The sequence below is a fragment of the Apteryx rowi genome, unplaced genomic scaffold (genome assembly GCF_003343035.1).
Source record: "Apteryx rowi isolate R43461 unplaced genomic scaffold, aptRow1 scaffold_41, whole genome shotgun sequence".
In the NCBI taxonomy this organism is placed as follows: domain Eukaryota; kingdom Metazoa; phylum Chordata; class Aves; order Apterygiformes; family Apterygidae; genus Apteryx; species Apteryx rowi.
In genome coordinates this window covers 335,554-351,953 of record NW_020450621.1, presented here as the reverse complement: position 1 = coordinate 351,953, position 16,400 = coordinate 335,554, and the positions used below count along the sequence as shown (strand labels likewise).

General features: G+C 38.0%; 1 protein-coding gene across 5 annotated transcripts in view; it reads right to left on the bottom strand.

The window, feature by feature from the left end:
• FOXK2 (forkhead box K2) overlaps nucleotides 1-16,400 on the bottom strand; it is a 58,312-nt gene that overhangs the window by 6,775 nt on the left and 35,137 nt on the right. For 4 of the 5 annotated variants that reach the window (XR_003255189.1, XR_003255190.1, XM_026075767.1 and 1 more), the window contains exons 3-9: nucleotides 15,810-15,957; nucleotides 15,217-15,363; nucleotides 12,036-12,229; nucleotides 11,048-11,223; nucleotides 9,723-10,019; nucleotides 9,243-9,452; nucleotides 5,791-5,960 (exon numbers count right to left, since the gene is read on the bottom strand). Coding sequence is in view for 3 of the 5 variants with exons in the window: in XM_026075767.1 (XP_025931552.1) it covers nucleotides 5,791-5,960; nucleotides 9,243-9,452; nucleotides 9,723-10,019; nucleotides 11,048-11,223; nucleotides 12,036-12,229; nucleotides 15,217-15,363; nucleotides 15,810-15,957 (1,342 nt within the window). In the remaining 2 variants the exon portion in view is untranslated. Of the gene's footprint in view, nucleotides 1-1,800; nucleotides 3,661-5,790; nucleotides 5,961-9,242; nucleotides 9,453-9,722; nucleotides 10,020-11,047; nucleotides 11,224-12,035; nucleotides 12,230-15,216; nucleotides 15,364-15,809; nucleotides 15,958-16,400 lie in introns of those variants that run through there. The other variant, XM_026075768.1, reaches the window with a different exon arrangement.

The window sequence follows — 16,400 nt, the reverse complement described above, 5'->3', positions numbered from 1 at the left end:
AACAGGAAGTTAGAGAGTCACTTTCCTCCAGGGGAAGGGATTAATTACTTAACAGAAGGCAAGTCTTAAAATAAGCCAGAATAACCAACCAGTTGCCTTTCAAACTTATCTATGCTCTGTATAAAGCTGGAGAGTAAAACAGGAGCAAGGCAGGCTATTAGAAGTCTACTTTATGTGACAGAAGAAGATTAAATAGATTTTTAAATGTGAAGTTGTTAGCTTAGGATGAGTATCATAGACCAGAGGTGCAATAGTACTTAGTCCTTTAAGTACAGTTGTCCTAGCTAGGAACACGTGGCTTTGGGAGACAACCCTTCTCAATTAAGAGCCCCACTAACTGGAAGGGAAACATGTCAGGGGTGCAGACTGTGTTAGTCTTGCAACCATGAGAAAGTTAGATTTTGCATAGTAAATCTAAAATTATGACTATTTATGAAGAACAATGTACTTTCACCAGCACCAGCTATTTACTTTTAAGTCTAGGGATTAACAACTTTCTTTTGGTACTTACAATAACCAAACACTTCCTTTCCCCCTATATTGCTATCTCTTTGCATAATACCTGTGCCACTGTTCAAAATCCTGGAAGTAAAATTGAAAGACTAGCCAGTGCAATAAATTCAATTGTAATTCCAGGTATTTGCCAGCAGGCAGCAAGAGTCACAGAACAGAGTATTTCTTTTGAAACCTCTAGATATTCACACTGAAGTAGAAAATAGATTAATTGGTAAAGTTAGAGAATGCTGGACACAAGACTAGTTCTTATATATATAAGCTGAACGAACTTTGGTGGTCACAGCTGACCTGCGTACAAAGGCTACAGAATAAAGCATGTTGCTATAGAATAAAGTGTATTTTAGAAAGACAGTCTTGTTACAGAATGACACGCTAGTCAATCATCTACCACTTTCTTATGAAGCCATTCCAATGCTCCAGTTTTACTGTGATGATTTTTTCCTCTCTCCCAGAGGTTCTATTTGTTTAAACAAGCCAATGATTCTGTTTGTTCTCATTTATAAGAGATTCTACAGAATTTCACACAACAGTCCCTTCCTTTTGTCAAAGGAATAGGTTATACTCTTTCAGCTTCAAATATTCTAGCCCTTTGCAATAGTTTTGTGTCCTTGCTTTGATTTCTTCCCAAACATTTCCAAAACTTTCTTAAAAGTATTGACATGAAAACTAGACACAGCATCCTTGTAGGTTGTTCTAGTACTTTACACAAAAGCATTTCCCCAATTCTGATGAGAGGCAAAAAGAATTCAAGTCATGTTTAAAGAGGGGATCAGAGACCAAACCAACATGAACAGAAATCTGTTCTAGAAAGTACACATCTGATTAAAACACTTTAAAAAAATAATTCTATTTGTAATTATGGCAGTCTCTACTTAAATCAGTACATTTGGGGCTTTTTTTTTTTTTTTTTTTTTTTTTTTTTTTTTTNTTTAAGTCAAATTGCTGAGCTAATGCAAATCCCTGGCTATATACTTGTGATCTGCCTCAAATGCGAACACAACTTTTGGGAGAACGAAGCTCTTTGACACATGTAAAAAGTACTTCTTAATTCAAAGTCTCGCTTGATTAACAGTTGGGAAAGAAAACAGAGAGGAGCAGAAGCAGGAGGAAAGCTTGTTTCTATCTGCCAATCTACAAAGAGAAGTAAGGTTCAAGAAGAACCAGATGACCACAAGCAACCCATGCACTTACTAACTTTAGACACTGCCTTTAACAATTTATTTTGTGTCAGACTTAGAAGAAAGGTATGTGGTTTTTTTTCTTGTTGTTTTTTTTTTTTATAAGTATCAGCACATTTAAGGTACACAGCTAAACAAATCCAGCAAAAGTTTTAGTAAATGAAGGCCTCATCATTAAGTACTATAAAATGTAAGATTCTAATTAAGAATGTTAAACTACTGTAGTTAAGGCAAGTGTATAGAAAGGGGTCATTCAGGTTAGCAGAGAGAAAAACTCAATTTAGTGTAAATGCTATATATATACAATCACAACTCAACGTGTATTAATGATTAAACACCAGTCAAAATTAACCTTTTGAGGAAATTAAGTAAAGCTATGAAACAAGTCTGAATACAGATCATTAAGTTCTGCTTTTTGATTTAAAGTAATTATAAAACCCAACAGTTTAAAAATCAATCTGTACTATTACCACCATGAAAATAAAGGCAGAATCTTCCCAGTTTTGTCTCCTGCACAGTAATCTGTACTGTGAAGTGGCTTACTCAGCCAAAGTGCTTTTGCAGGTATCTTTGGGATTAGCGTGGTATAGGTATTTTACCTAAATCAGCAAAATCAAAAACTGCATAATGAAGAGCTGCTCCCATTATGGCAAACACGATGCAACAAGCTGTGTGGGGGCTCAGAATTGAGACAACTCCATCTATGAGAAAGAACGAGTCTCTTGTTCCGCTCCATCTGCAGTTCCCTCAGCGTTTTAGGAACTTGGTGTCGCTTTGCTGCATCATGCGATACATTACAGAGCTGGCTCGTTCAAAGGCAAGAAGATCCCATGGCCCTTCCCAAACCAGGAGTTTGTCCCAGCTGGGCCCTGGGGCGCTGCCACACGGAGCTGCCACACAGCTAGCGCAAGGACAGGGAGAGTCATCTCATGCGTGGGCAGGACACGCAGGAGGAGATAAACTCTTCTATTACTAGAAGTAAGCGCGTACCGAGATCTTCCATTCTTAGAATCGCCAGTCTTTTAAACATATAAAAACCAACCAAACAAAACCCCCCATCAACTGAAGCAATGAAAGACCAACTTCCTGAGTCTCTTAAAGAAAACCCAACCTGAAGCAATGAAAATTAGACCAACTCTTAAGAAAAGTAGCTGGGGTAGATTTTAGGATGGGGTCCTTAAATCCCGATTAGAACATTGTATGTTGTTTGCTTACTTCCAAAGTCATTTTCAAAGACTACACAAAAGCTGACTTTAACAGAAATAACATAAAGTCAGCCTGGAAGGAGCACAAAAGGAATACCATGTATCACAAGAGACGAAAGGCAACTGGTCGAGTTATATCAGTCCTAAAGAGAGGTCAAATATCTATGTATATGAATCATTAGATTAAAATTTTACATTTGCGAAAGACTGTGTTGGCTGTCCAAGAGGATCAGAACTTAAAACCAATTTACAAAGGTTACGGGCATCACATTGGAAGCAGCGTGTGACAGAAATCTCATTCAGCCTTTGATACTATGTAGTAATCACCCCTGTATTAGTAGTGGGAAGCACATAAATATATTAACAAACCACAGAGCAGTTTGTTTGAACAGCCCAGCAACTCAGTGAGGCTTGACATGTAAGACGGGGAAGTCCTACGCTGCGTTAGTCAAAAAGACTAGAGATGATTACATTCGAGCATTCTTCAGTACCACCCAAAAGCATATATAAGCATATGTTATTTTTATATAAGAATGCAAGTACTCTTTTCTCATATTCCACAGCTTTTTCAAATCCATCTGAATGAAGGCGCATTCTTGTGCCAAATTCCACACACACCAAAAGGTGTAAACCAGCACGTTACCGAATCAGGACCTGGACCATGTTCTCTCTCCCTCTGCCCGGGAGGCTGCAATTTACAGCTCGCCTGCCATTAACTGATAGTCAGGATCAACTGGGTTGTTTTGGTCTGGTATCAGCTCCTTTGGCACCGCCAACATAAATGGAATTAATCACCCCAAAATACACATAAGTATTTCAAACACGCTTGTTGAGTAATTTCAACTTAGTTAATTTGCTGAATAAAATTTAATTTTATTTAAAAAAATCTTATACACTATTATTCACCTAGCCCTAGTTGTGAACAGATTCTCACTTCTGAAAATAAACCACATTCTAGTCAACTCATTCAACACCAAATTAAATTACTAGTACTGGATTTTGTTTCTTAAAAAAAGTATGTTAAAACTTTACTTTTTTATTTTTAAAACCTCTAAAGAAAATCTTGCAGTTTTACAGAAATGTTTCTTTTCAGGTTATAATTTTTTAAATGCCTGTTATAAATTCAGCTTGTGTAGAGTTTTTTCATAATTTTTTAATATGTATTATCTGCAGAGACATTGTAACAGCTCCATTTTGTGGATTAACACAAAACTTAATACAGATTTCTTGTATTTGGTCTTTAGGTAAATAGTTCCCAAAAGCTGCCTAAATAAACCACTCCAAACTGTTCAGTCCATCATGAAAAATACAGTTTTTCCTTTTGTAGTGGAAAAGGAAATATAAATAATGCATCATTATTACAGAAAATGACAAAAATCAGAATTCAAAATTAAGCCAACTATCTAGCTTTCACTCACCTTACTGCATGAAGAAATAAGACGTTACGTGAATTAAAGACTGAACAGCAGCCTTATGTTTAAATTTAATTTTGAAATGTAAAGTGGAATCTATTACCACATTTAAAGTGAGAAATTACCAATACATTTTAAAATGTTCAACTGCAGAACACACACTTAAAAAAACTTTTTTTATTATAATAATATGGTAGCCACTGTTAGAAAACCACAACAGCTACCCTTAATGGAGACCCCAAAAGGTCTGTGTATGACATCAAAAGTGTTACGGAGAAACTGGTCAGATTAATTTCTACTGATGGGTGCTTAAGCTTAAAAATATCGAATATACCTCTGACAAGATAATTTTACTCTCTTTTTAAAAGGACTTGTGATAAAGAATTTTATCTTTTCTAAATGAAGAACAGTCTGTTATCTTAAACATACACAATATTAAGCGAGACTCTTGTTTTACTTTAGACTGGAAAAATATGCCAGGGACAGTCAAAGTCAACACAAAGTAACAAACAGCAAAAGGTAGCAGAAAGAGAAACAGATAAGTGCAGCTCTGGTCAAATTCATAGCAGTTCTTTACGTCAGTTAACGGCTCATTTACATTGTAATTTCTAATCAGTTACATGCAAGCCCGAAGAAGCATTTGATCACTACACATGGTAATAAAATTTGATTAAATTTATCAGGCAACTGCTAAAATATGAAAATTTGCAGATGTAATAAAGTAGCTTTATCTGAACTTTAACAGGACAGACAAAAGTAAATCATTCCATCGGTTAAAAAAAACCCTACATTCAGTTTTTTACCAAACAAAATTTCACATGAAAAGTATTGTGTGATTCCAAAGTTTCCGGAGTAGAAATGGAGTGATTTGAAATGTCAAAGACCCCATTATTTTGCAAAGAAATGAAAATACACCTCAAAAATTTCTAATTCCACATGTGAACAACAAAATACTGCATATCTACCAACAACTGCATCGGGTAGGTCATTATGAAAGGCTAGCTGCCAAGATGTAGGAAATGGCTCCTTGCCTCTGTTCCCTTTAAGGAATATACAATCGTTTGAAACCAGTTCACACTAAGCGCTTATCATGCTGCCGTTACACTGAGATACTCAGTCCTTAAAATAATCTGATAAAGATTTTTTTAAAGCTGCAGCCCTCCCCAACACTGTATTTCTCAGTGTACACAGTTCAGTAGGGGGCAGGGAGGAGCGGGGGTCACAGCCTCTGGAACAAGATGGTTTGCAGTTTGACTTTAAATTACCAAGTTTTAAGGCCACCTGTGTTGGGTTTTTTTTCAGTGCTGAAAGTTGAAGTCTGATCACAGGGCCCCTTTCCCCACTGCGTGAGAACATGTTCCAACATTTTAGGTGTTATATTTAAGTGTCTCCTTTTGGCACCACGGAGTTTATTAAAAAAAAAAGAAAAGAAAAGAAAACTCCTCTAAGTTTCTAGTTCTGGCTGCCTTTATCACTCACTGCCACAGACGGGGTGTCCACGTTAACAGCTATGACTATGCTTTCTCCATCTTCTGTTTTGATACGTTTGAGTTCCTGCTGTTCTGACTGGTCTCCGTTCTGGCGCTTTGTTGGAAGAGATGCCGATGCAGATGCATGGGTTGCTAACATATGCAAAGGACTTGCAGCAGCTGTAAAAAGAGGAAAAAAATTTCAGCCCCCTAATCCTTGTCAGAACAGGTGATACCTAAGGCAAACTTGCATTGCTGTTAAAATGATGAACTCCTTTATTTGTACTGCGGTGGGGTATTAGCAACCCCAGTTGAGATTCAGGTCCGATTGTTTAATCTTTGTACAAACCTGAAAGACCTTGTCCCAAATCACTCAACATTCGTACAGATAAGGACAAAGATAAGAAAGGAAAAATACCTCCATTTTGTCAATGGGGAGCTGAGACAGAGAAGGATTACATGACTTAAAGCCAATCTACACAGTAATTTCTGACAGAATTGGGAAGTGAATTCAGAGTCCTGTTGAGTAGGATCTGGCCATGTGTATGGATTACTGTAAAATACATCATTTGGCCTGGCAGGAAGGCACCAAGTCATGCTATTCATCCATGGCCATAAATAAAATAAAATAAATAAAATAAAATAAATAAAAGCTATGCAATTCACACAGCCATGAGATGAAGACAACTCAAGTATCAATTTATCTTAGAGATGATGCATGTAGCACAACCTAAGGAAAAGGCAGTGCTTTAACAAGAACTATTAAGAAATTACCTATTTAATCCGCTTCAAATGCAAAACCAAACTACATTAGATCAACGGAAGCGTATATAGCTCACACACATGCTATACAAGATTTTAATCTCATCACATGTAAGACGTAAGGTATTACAGCAGTCAACATTAACGGGAGAGTACAGTCCTTTAAGCCTTCTGAGACATCCAAAGGTTCTTTCCCTCTTCGTGGTAGTCTGTTTCTCAATACTGGCCCTAACTTTATTAAGCAAACTATCCAAATGTTTTAGCAAATAATGGGAAATATAATTATATATTTGTTGCATTTCATGAAGTTTTATCTAAACATGAAACCAGTCGCTCTTTTACATATAAGCTCCCTCTCTTCAGCATCACAGCTTTGCTGAGATGATTGTAGCATCCCCCGCTAGTGGAGCTTAAACATGAGATGCCCAAGGAAGTCTTATTTGCTAATCCTGCTGTATTTGTTCTTGGTAAGCTATCGGAGAGAATGCCTGGAACATCATCACTGCCTGTAACCAAACTCTGTTGTACCCAATATTTACTAACAGGACAAATACATCAGAAAATATTTAGCCAAAACAGAAAGCTTCGCTGCAACTGTAAACTAATTTGCTCTTCTATGTCAACACAGTCATTCACCTTCTATTAGAAAGGAGATAGTCATGGAGATAGTTACTTCTGAATAAAATATGCTACTGCAGATTTATTGTTGCTTAAATAAAAACATGTTTAAAAGAACACGTAATACTGAGTTTAGGGTTCCACAAGTGGCCTATTAATCCACTACACAGCCATTTTCACCATCTACTTGTTGCTGCTTTATTTTTACATTAGATTTCTACATTAGTTATCCTCATGCAAAACAGCATATTCTATGGGTAGGTTAACCCTTCGTCTTCAAACATGCATTAAGACCACTGCTGCATTATGCACTGTGGGGTCTATTTAGCAGAAGGAGCCTTGCTGGCTGCCGCCCCAACTGATACATGGAAGTGCTAGAGCAAATAATAAAAGAACAATGATGTTTGAAATCTACACTGAAAGCCAGACTAAAGCGTATCTGGTTACATAATTTTATTCTGCAATAGGAGATCTGAATTTATTCTGGGTTTCACTGCTTTCAAGTAGACTGATAGATAGGAAAAAGCACTGCCAAACTGTGTTGCTGAGGGTAAGATCTGAAAGCACCTTCTAACTACAAACAGAAAATGTCACAAGAGCAGTAGTTTGGATTTCTTAGCTTTCAGATTGCACAAAGCTTCTTTCCCCTAACACAGATATACACACATGTACAAAACGTGTGCGTGTGTGTGTGTGTGTGTGAATACAGATCTACGTGTGCACACATACAAACAAATCAGTGTATTTTTGTAGGCCTAGTTCCCACTTTAAATGTTTTGCCTAGGAATTACCTGCTTTCTTGCTGTTTTAGGAATTACTGTGACAGAGAGACCAGGAATGGGAACACACCCAAGATGTGAACATCTCACATGGTATTTAAGCCCAGGAATCTCATAGTGAAAACCTGCACGACTGCAAGTGCCCCCAGCACACATGCCGAAATAGTCAGAAGCAGGATAATTGTATTTCTACACAGAGTCCAATTTCTTAAAAATGCCTAACAGCCATTAGGCGTTCTTAATGAGGAAAACGCATCGACGTCCGTTCAGTTTTCAGAGTCGACGACAAAGACAAAAATTACTTTTAAAATATAATTTTCAGTGTATTTCACATGACTCAGCTCAATTCACACACCACCTTCTGACAAAAAAAGCATGTGTGAAATCTGATGCCGACTGATTTTGTTTTACTGAATCTGGAAATGAAGTGGAAGCAGAACACTGACCTATAAGTACCAAACTTGAGTAGGAAAAGCAATGTTACAGATGGAAAAACAGCAAAAAAGGGAACAAAACAAATCATTTGCTCCATCAGTAAGACTTTAGAGCAGAAATATATGTAATAAATTGACTTAATAGCCTAAAACTATTCCCGTGAGCCTCTTTTATGACAAAGAAGTTACTGCAGTATCAGATAATATTATCTCAAAGTGAAACTGTTGAAACAAATTATATTCACCTACAAACCAAAACTAAACGTAACCGTGCATGTTGTGATGAAATCTGTACTGCTACCCACTCAGACCGCTGAGTCTGAGAAGGGAAAGACGGTATTCAGACAGACAAGAACGATCTCAAAATCTTAAAGAACGCTTGTCAATTTTAGTATCTTGCTTTTCTACAGTTTCAATAAAAACAGTGGAAATAAAACAACAGTCCAAATAGCCAGCCCACAAGCCAAGCTTTGTCTTGCTTTCCTTTTGGCTGGTTCTTGACCAAATCATCTGGGGAGCAGTTACCATTTTAATTGCAGTTTTACATGAACTTCTTTTAAAACTTGTTTTTATTCTGGGTTTACTGAGAAGGGAGGATGGGTTGTCATCACTAAGCGCATCCCTATAATGACCCCAAAGAGAATAAATAACTGTTCAGGTAATCATCAATGAAAAGAAACATAAGTTCTTACCAAGAGGGAGGCAACAATCTCTTACAAGGTTGTAATCTAATTTTTTTTGTACAATTTAGATAGTTTTCAGTATAACTGTAAAAGACATGAGAATAGAATTCAAAAACATTCAGCACTGGCCACCTGGAGAAGTTTTAACACTTATAAAGCAAGAGACTGCTTTGATACGATACGCACCAGTGTTGCCTTGTCCTTGTATCGCAGTGGTGATAGGTACTATGTGCGTTCCATTCTGTGTTACAGTTTTTATTGGTAGCTGGTGTTGACCTAGAGGTGCCTGTTGCACTATAGTAACTGTCTGTAAGGGTGTGGGCTGAGATGTCTGAATGATACGACTAGCAGCTCCTATTGTAGCATGACTAATAGCAGGTATAGGCTCCACTTTAACTGAAAAACAGAAGATAAAACACTGTTAAAACAAGAAAGTGTTAAAAACCAAAATCACTTGATTTTATCAAATCAGATCTTCAACGAAAAATGTATTCCGCTTTATTACTAGCCTCAACGTATCTGAGAAGTTATGATGCAAAAACCTGAGAAACTATGCAAAATCTTCAGTTTAGTCAAGCATTTCAACTGTTCGTCCTGAAGTACATTTCAAACGCTAATCCTTCCGTATAAAGAGCTACCGAAACAGCTAACCCCACACGCTCTCACCTTTTACTTCCTTGTGGTCTCCATTCTCTTGAGGTTCTACCTTGGGCTGGGTTACCATCGCAGCTTGCGTGACTACCGCCTGTCCAGCTACAGTGTAAGTGTTTGCTGGTGCTAATCCAGTCACGTTTGTGACAGACACAGCTGGTATCTGGTGAACAACATGAACTGTCTGAACTACAGGCTGCTGGGATGTTGTTGTTGTCACAGGAGTTGCAACAGTGTAGGTGACGGGTTTAATAGTTTGTGGTAGCTGCCGTTGTACAGTAATTAAAACTGGTTGGCTAGATAGAGGTGATCCTATCAAGAAAACGATAAAAATTAGACTGCCAATTTGAATGATTTCTGTTGAGACAGTCATCCTTTTAAACTTAACACTAAAGCCTCAGAGGATTAACAACCTCCTTGACTAACACCTCAATGATCCAAAAGATAAAACTGGACAATAAAGATGATGACATGCGGCTATTCTCAGCCACATTTTTTACAATAAATGCTGTATTAGCACAGTAACACCTGTATGCCATTCCCCCCCTACTGCAAGCGCAGCTCTACTGCCAAAGCTATGTTTAATATTTGTTTAGTAAAACTACTTTCCACGGATGAAAACTAGTATGTGCCTCAGGTGTTCTGTGGAGCACTTCTGCAATGGCACACCTCGCGGCTTCCTAGGCCGGGAAAGCCCGGTCACCGCTGCTGACCCTGTTTATCTTTGCCACAGAAAATTCTGGAAATATTAAGGTGGTCACTGCAACTTTTTGGGGATTATCACCAAGAAAACGGATGGAAAAACATACATCAACTAAAGTAATTGAACAAAGAATTCCCTTTCCCATTATCCTCTCTCCCCCATTTTAGGAAAATTCTTACCATACAGATTTATTCTTTCCCCCTTTAGCCTTTCAATTCTTTCCATCCCCAGCTTTGAAAGGATGAAATGACCACAAATACATACTACTGTTAAAGAAGACATTTGCTTACTACTGTAACCCATGCCCTAATGTTAATTTATTTTCTTCTAAACCAGAAAGAGTATGTTTCCAAAGGAAGTGACAGCTACAAGACCATACGGTCCCACACAGCACAGAAGTACAATCTGCTTCGTAACAAAGGGATCAAGGGCTCTGGAACAACATGTAGATAATAAAGTCTGTTTGTCTGCAGACACTATTTCTGGGCATGTTTATGTGTTTCTCAATGCTTCGCTCTAAATATTAACAGGTTAAATACTGACTGGTGTTTTGGTGTACGTGTGAAGTCTCGGTAACTTTAACATAGTAGCCCTCTCCCACCTCCAACCCCGGAATGCTTTTTTCAGGACTTCTCACCTGGGGCACTCTGTGCAAATCGTGCTTCTTGTATTACTGCTAGTTTTGGCTGGATAGCACTAGGCTCAGGCTCCATGGGGACCGGAGATCCTTCCCTGGACAGGCTCTCGGGGGTCTGGACTCCGCTGGAGTGTGCRGACAACACTCCAGAGTGATTAGGAGAGGCTGGGGCACTTCTGTATTTAAAAACGAAAGCAGCAGCTGATGTGTTTTAACTCCCGCACTGCGAAAGCCGAGCGAGCGAGCGAGCTCTAAAGCGCCCGTGCCACGCGCTGCCCGCAGGGGGGCACCTCTGCCTTCTGGCAAGTGCAGTCGTGCTCATCGATACCATTTCTGTTAGCCAAGCACCGAGTTTGAAAGCAAACTTCAGCTACAGTTAACGGCATGGAAGTGGCTGGATGCTTTCTTGGGGAGACTGTCTAAGCAATCCGTGAAACATTATGAACGTTTCTTCTGGTGGGGAAGGACAATGAGCAAATCTCAGCCTAAAGGGCAAGTCAAAAACAAAGCTGCACCAGCAGGAAGGCTGTAACTTTATATGGTGAATAATTAAAACCCACRTTATTTCCCCATCGCAAATACTGCTTAAATATTATCAAACAAAATACATACTTGTCACTTTTAAGTTTAATAAAAAGGTAGCTGATATTTGGTAATTTTCTTTGCAAACAGCTTTAAAATGCAGTAGACGGCAGTTAGAAATTAAAATAATTAATTCTGGAAAAAAAAAGGCAAAGCAAGCCTTGCTTACATTAGCAATCTGACAATTACTTATGCAAATTGAGTCAGTTCATTAACACAAAACACAAGCAATAAAAACAAGCCTAGTGTATGGGGCAGCCTCCTAGTAAATCATACAGAATTCAAATACCAAGTCTGGATGAAATTAAATTACTAAACTTGCGACTGTATCCAAAACTATCAAGTCCGTATCAGCCTGGAGATTAAACAACAGCCATAGTCTTTGTGTTCATCTGTTTTTCCTTACCTAGAAGAGAGTGGTCCCAGAGGGGTTCTAAAGCAAGGTACTCCCCTAGGCCGCCTTTTCCTAAAAGCCTGCTCTATTAATTTGCTTTCAGAGGCAGGGTCTATCCTCCAGAATGAGCCTTTGCCTGGTTCTTCCTGGGAACGTGGTACTTTGATGAAATAACGATTCAGAGAGAGATTGTGACGTATTGAATTCTATGGAACATAAAAAAATATGTAGAATTCATATAACTTTTTCAAGTCAGAATGTGGCCTACTGCAGCAGTTTGTGCCATAGGAGACTCGGGGTTCAGCTCTTAATTCCTTAATGCAACAGGGCTTGAGCACTACAAAGGCAGTGCCATAAACCTGAAGAAAGGCCTCTTGCATTTTTCCAGTCTTTCCCAACAATTAAACAACAGTATGCTAACGAGGTAATAACAGGAATCCCATTTAATTCTCTAGTGAGAAACATGGCGATTGCAACAATCTGTTAGAACACTACCCATATTTGAGCATAAAGCAGTGTGAAAAATGAAGAATTAGCAGTCCTCATACACCACCCTTCCCCAGGTGTCCAAGAAAACGTCAGATCGTTCGGAGAGGACTACTAAAACACAGCATATACTGATTGTGATCTTATACGATAATCCTCTGTTACTGCTCCATAATACATGAAGAAAAGGTTAAATTACAGAAGTTCCAACTGCAGCTGGACTGTTGGGAGTTCACCCACAGTCCAGTCTGTCTCAGCAAAGATGCCAAGGATTTAGTGCGTCTAGAAAAACAGTATATGGCAGCAGGTCCTAATACAGCTCTTCAGTGAGATCCTCTAGCTTGCACATTACTTTATTCTCACTTTGCTGTAACACACAAAACTCTGATAGAGATGTAGAAAACCGCTAACACTCTAAAGCAAGTGGCCGTATCTATGCCTGGCTTTGTGCACATCCTTTTTTTCAAATGTATAAATCCAAAATCTTTCTGAGTATTATCACTGAACCAGAAGAAAGAAAGTTTAAGTATATGTACTGAAATAGCTGGGGAGGAGGGAGAGGAAGAGAAGCAGAGAAAAAGCTTTACATTAACATTTCTGTTAATATTTCTGTCTTCAAAATTTGCAAAATCAAACACAAATCCTTTTTTCAAGGCCAGTTTTTTAAATGTCTGAGTTCATGACCTTGATGGCAAGTTTGGAAAACTTAAAGCAATGATAACCATGTATGGTTTCTTAAATGCAAACTGATGAAACCAGAAATGGTTTTCCCTGCCAAAAAGTGAAACAGAACTAGAAACATGCCAAGAACATGTTTATGAGTTGTATTTATTTCTCCATATGCTAGAATAAAAGAGTAAATCCAAAAGTACCTGCTAAAATAAGTCCACTGAGGGGAGTCAAGGGCTCTACAAAAATCAGACTTTTATAGAATAAAGGATATAAATACCCCAATACTACTTATGGAGGTACAGGATTTGGGTACTACATACATATATGTACTGTATRCTTTGAATAATGTGTATATGTAGTTTCAAATATTATTTAAAGCATCAATCATGTAAGTTCCCCTGACTGTAATCTAATACGTGATGCCTAGAAGCTAGCACAGCTATTGAGGCATGAGGTACACCTGTTAGTGTTAGAGCAGTGTTTTATATGACTAGTGACTGAACAGCATCGGATTTTCAGCTTTTCAATTGCTTTTACGAATAGGTGCTAATTATTCTGGAACATAACGTGTGCCTGTGTCTACCACCTTGTTTTTGCTAGGTCTATACATCTAAATACGTACACTGATCTAAGGACCAATTTTTGAACTCAGATACGTATTACACCATATGCATATATTTGGTTACATGATGCTTATGTAAAGGAGCATTATACACACAGATATTCAAGATATTTCAGGATAGCAAACAAAAAGCACACAGACATTTTAAAAACCTGGTCCTACTGATCAGAGAGATCTGTTGGTACAACTGCAGCCTGGATTCTGTATTGCTTGTGTGCAAAAGGGGGAAGAGGTGATTCAGACTACTAAGTACTTCCTAGACACAAGAGCTAAGTCCTGTACTAGCTAAATCATTAGCAAAAAGTTAATAAAAGTGACATTCCCAGCTAACCTTGGAGTTCTTGCAAGAGTGATCCAACTTTTATATACGCCCTATGACAAATAAGTGCACGATTAATATTTAAGAGTTACTCCTCTACCGAGAAGTCCTATATTCTTTAGTCTTCTACTTCTATAGCAAGCAGAGTGTTAACACTTCCTCACTCTTCCCCTCCCCCAGTCTCTCCAAATTTTACTTCCCTGAAAATAACTTCAGAGCATGCCTCTGCTGCGGAGCATGACTGTACCAAGCAGCAACCCAGTGAAACCGATACTTCGTGATCGACAGTGCGGTCTGAATGCTACGGGGCAAACTGGCCAGGGCTGCTAATTGTGCTCTCCTGTCCTTTTGCCGAGACTAAAAACAGCAGCAAAGGACTGAACCTTTAGCGCATGTCTGGAAAGAGCATGCCAGACTGATTCATGCTCAGTTAGTCATCCTGGCAAATGCTGAGGTTGGTCTCTTTCAAAATAAAAAGAAAGTAGAAATTAATTTTTACAGAATTTAAGGTCTGGTCCAACCCAGCAGGGAAATGAGCAAGTTCACAAACGGACACCGTTGCACAAATGAAAAAGGGCACTTAATAGTGCAAGGTAACAACAGGTAACAAACGCTCGCTCTTCCTCTGTACTGCACAGTCAAGACCATTTGCAAATGAGTCTGAACTTGTAATGTTTAATATCTTAATTTTATCTTAAGATAGGAATACACATATGCACACAATTGTAAGTTACAGAACACAACTACGTTCCTGTATAGTATACATATATTCAAATCCACAGTACTAGTTGTGCTTTTCTTCCACAAAAGTCTGCCTGTATCCCTACTAGAGGTTTAGAGAATACCATTTTATGAATAAAGGAATGTTTCAGGTACAGAATAATTTAAATTCTCTACTCTGTTCGAGATCTTACAATCAGGAAAAAAACAACACACAAAAATTTTAATGACCCACTCATATGACAAATTATATTTAAGAGGGGCTGTTAGGCTCAAACACAAAATAAATCTACATGTTTTATATATTGTCAATGACCCTTTATAGTCGCCAGCATTACTAACAACTAAAAAAGCATGCTAGATATCGAATTTACCTGCCAGCCCTTGTCTGCTGTCCTGTAGTACGGATAATTTTTAGTTATGTGCGTATAAATTCCGTTTAGTGTAAGCTGCTTATCAGGTGCCATTGTAATTGCTTGTACTATTAACTGTGCATAGGAGTAAGGTGGCTTAGAGTCATCCTATACAAGGGAAAAAAAAAGTTTGCATCAATAAACTTTAAAGAGATACACACTCCTTTCTAAATTAAAGTTACAAAACCCAATTAATTTGATTTAAGGCACTTCTGGACAACCCAAATCTTGAAACAGAAGAAGTGGCTAATAAAATTTAGCTCTTCTGATTAGCAGAATGTAAGATAATCATAAAATCTGCAGAAACAAACATTAAAGAACATTAATTTTCAAATGTCTATAAACAACTATATTACTAAAAATGAATACAGACCCTCCCCAAAAGGGGAAAATATCAAAATAAATGCCGCACCTAATCACAAAACCCTCTATATTATTTTTAAAGTCTTTAATGCCAAATTATGGCTTCGTGCAGATAGTTTGGCAAACAAAATTCCAAGGTATTACATTCGCTTTAGACTTTCTTTAGGATTTTGATTTCAAACAACGTTTACCTTTGGGCTATCTCCACCCGATGCTTCCTTGTCATTTTCTGACTGTGAGTTGTCAGCCATTAAATGTAGGTCAGATGGTATTACACGGCTCATTTTGTACCCTGAAGAGCCTGCACCACGGGGGCTAGATGGGCAGGAATTTGCAGCACTGTAGAACATAAAAAGAAGATCCTACTATTTTGTTATACAGTATATCACCACATTATGTCTAATCAAAAAGCTCTTTTTGCAGAAAATCCCACTACTAGAGCTTCTGGACTGCAGTTAAGTATCTGTCAGTATTTCCATTATAAATCCCATTTTCCAAGTGTTTTTAACTCATCCATAGGAATTAAAATCACTAGAGGAAGAAATCTGTCAAATGAGACTCAGACATTCCTCGTCAAAGGAAAAAGGATTAACTGATTTATTAGGTCGCATTGTATTTGTGTAGAATTTGCCAATAGGAAAGTCCATTTTAACTACTTAAGCAACCACAAATTTTGAGACACTCATTTAAAACAAGAAACAGATCCTGCATGAAATTTCTGCCATATGCTTGTATTCAGTCTGCTCAAAAAAGATCATCTCTCCTTGTGTATATTTGCACAT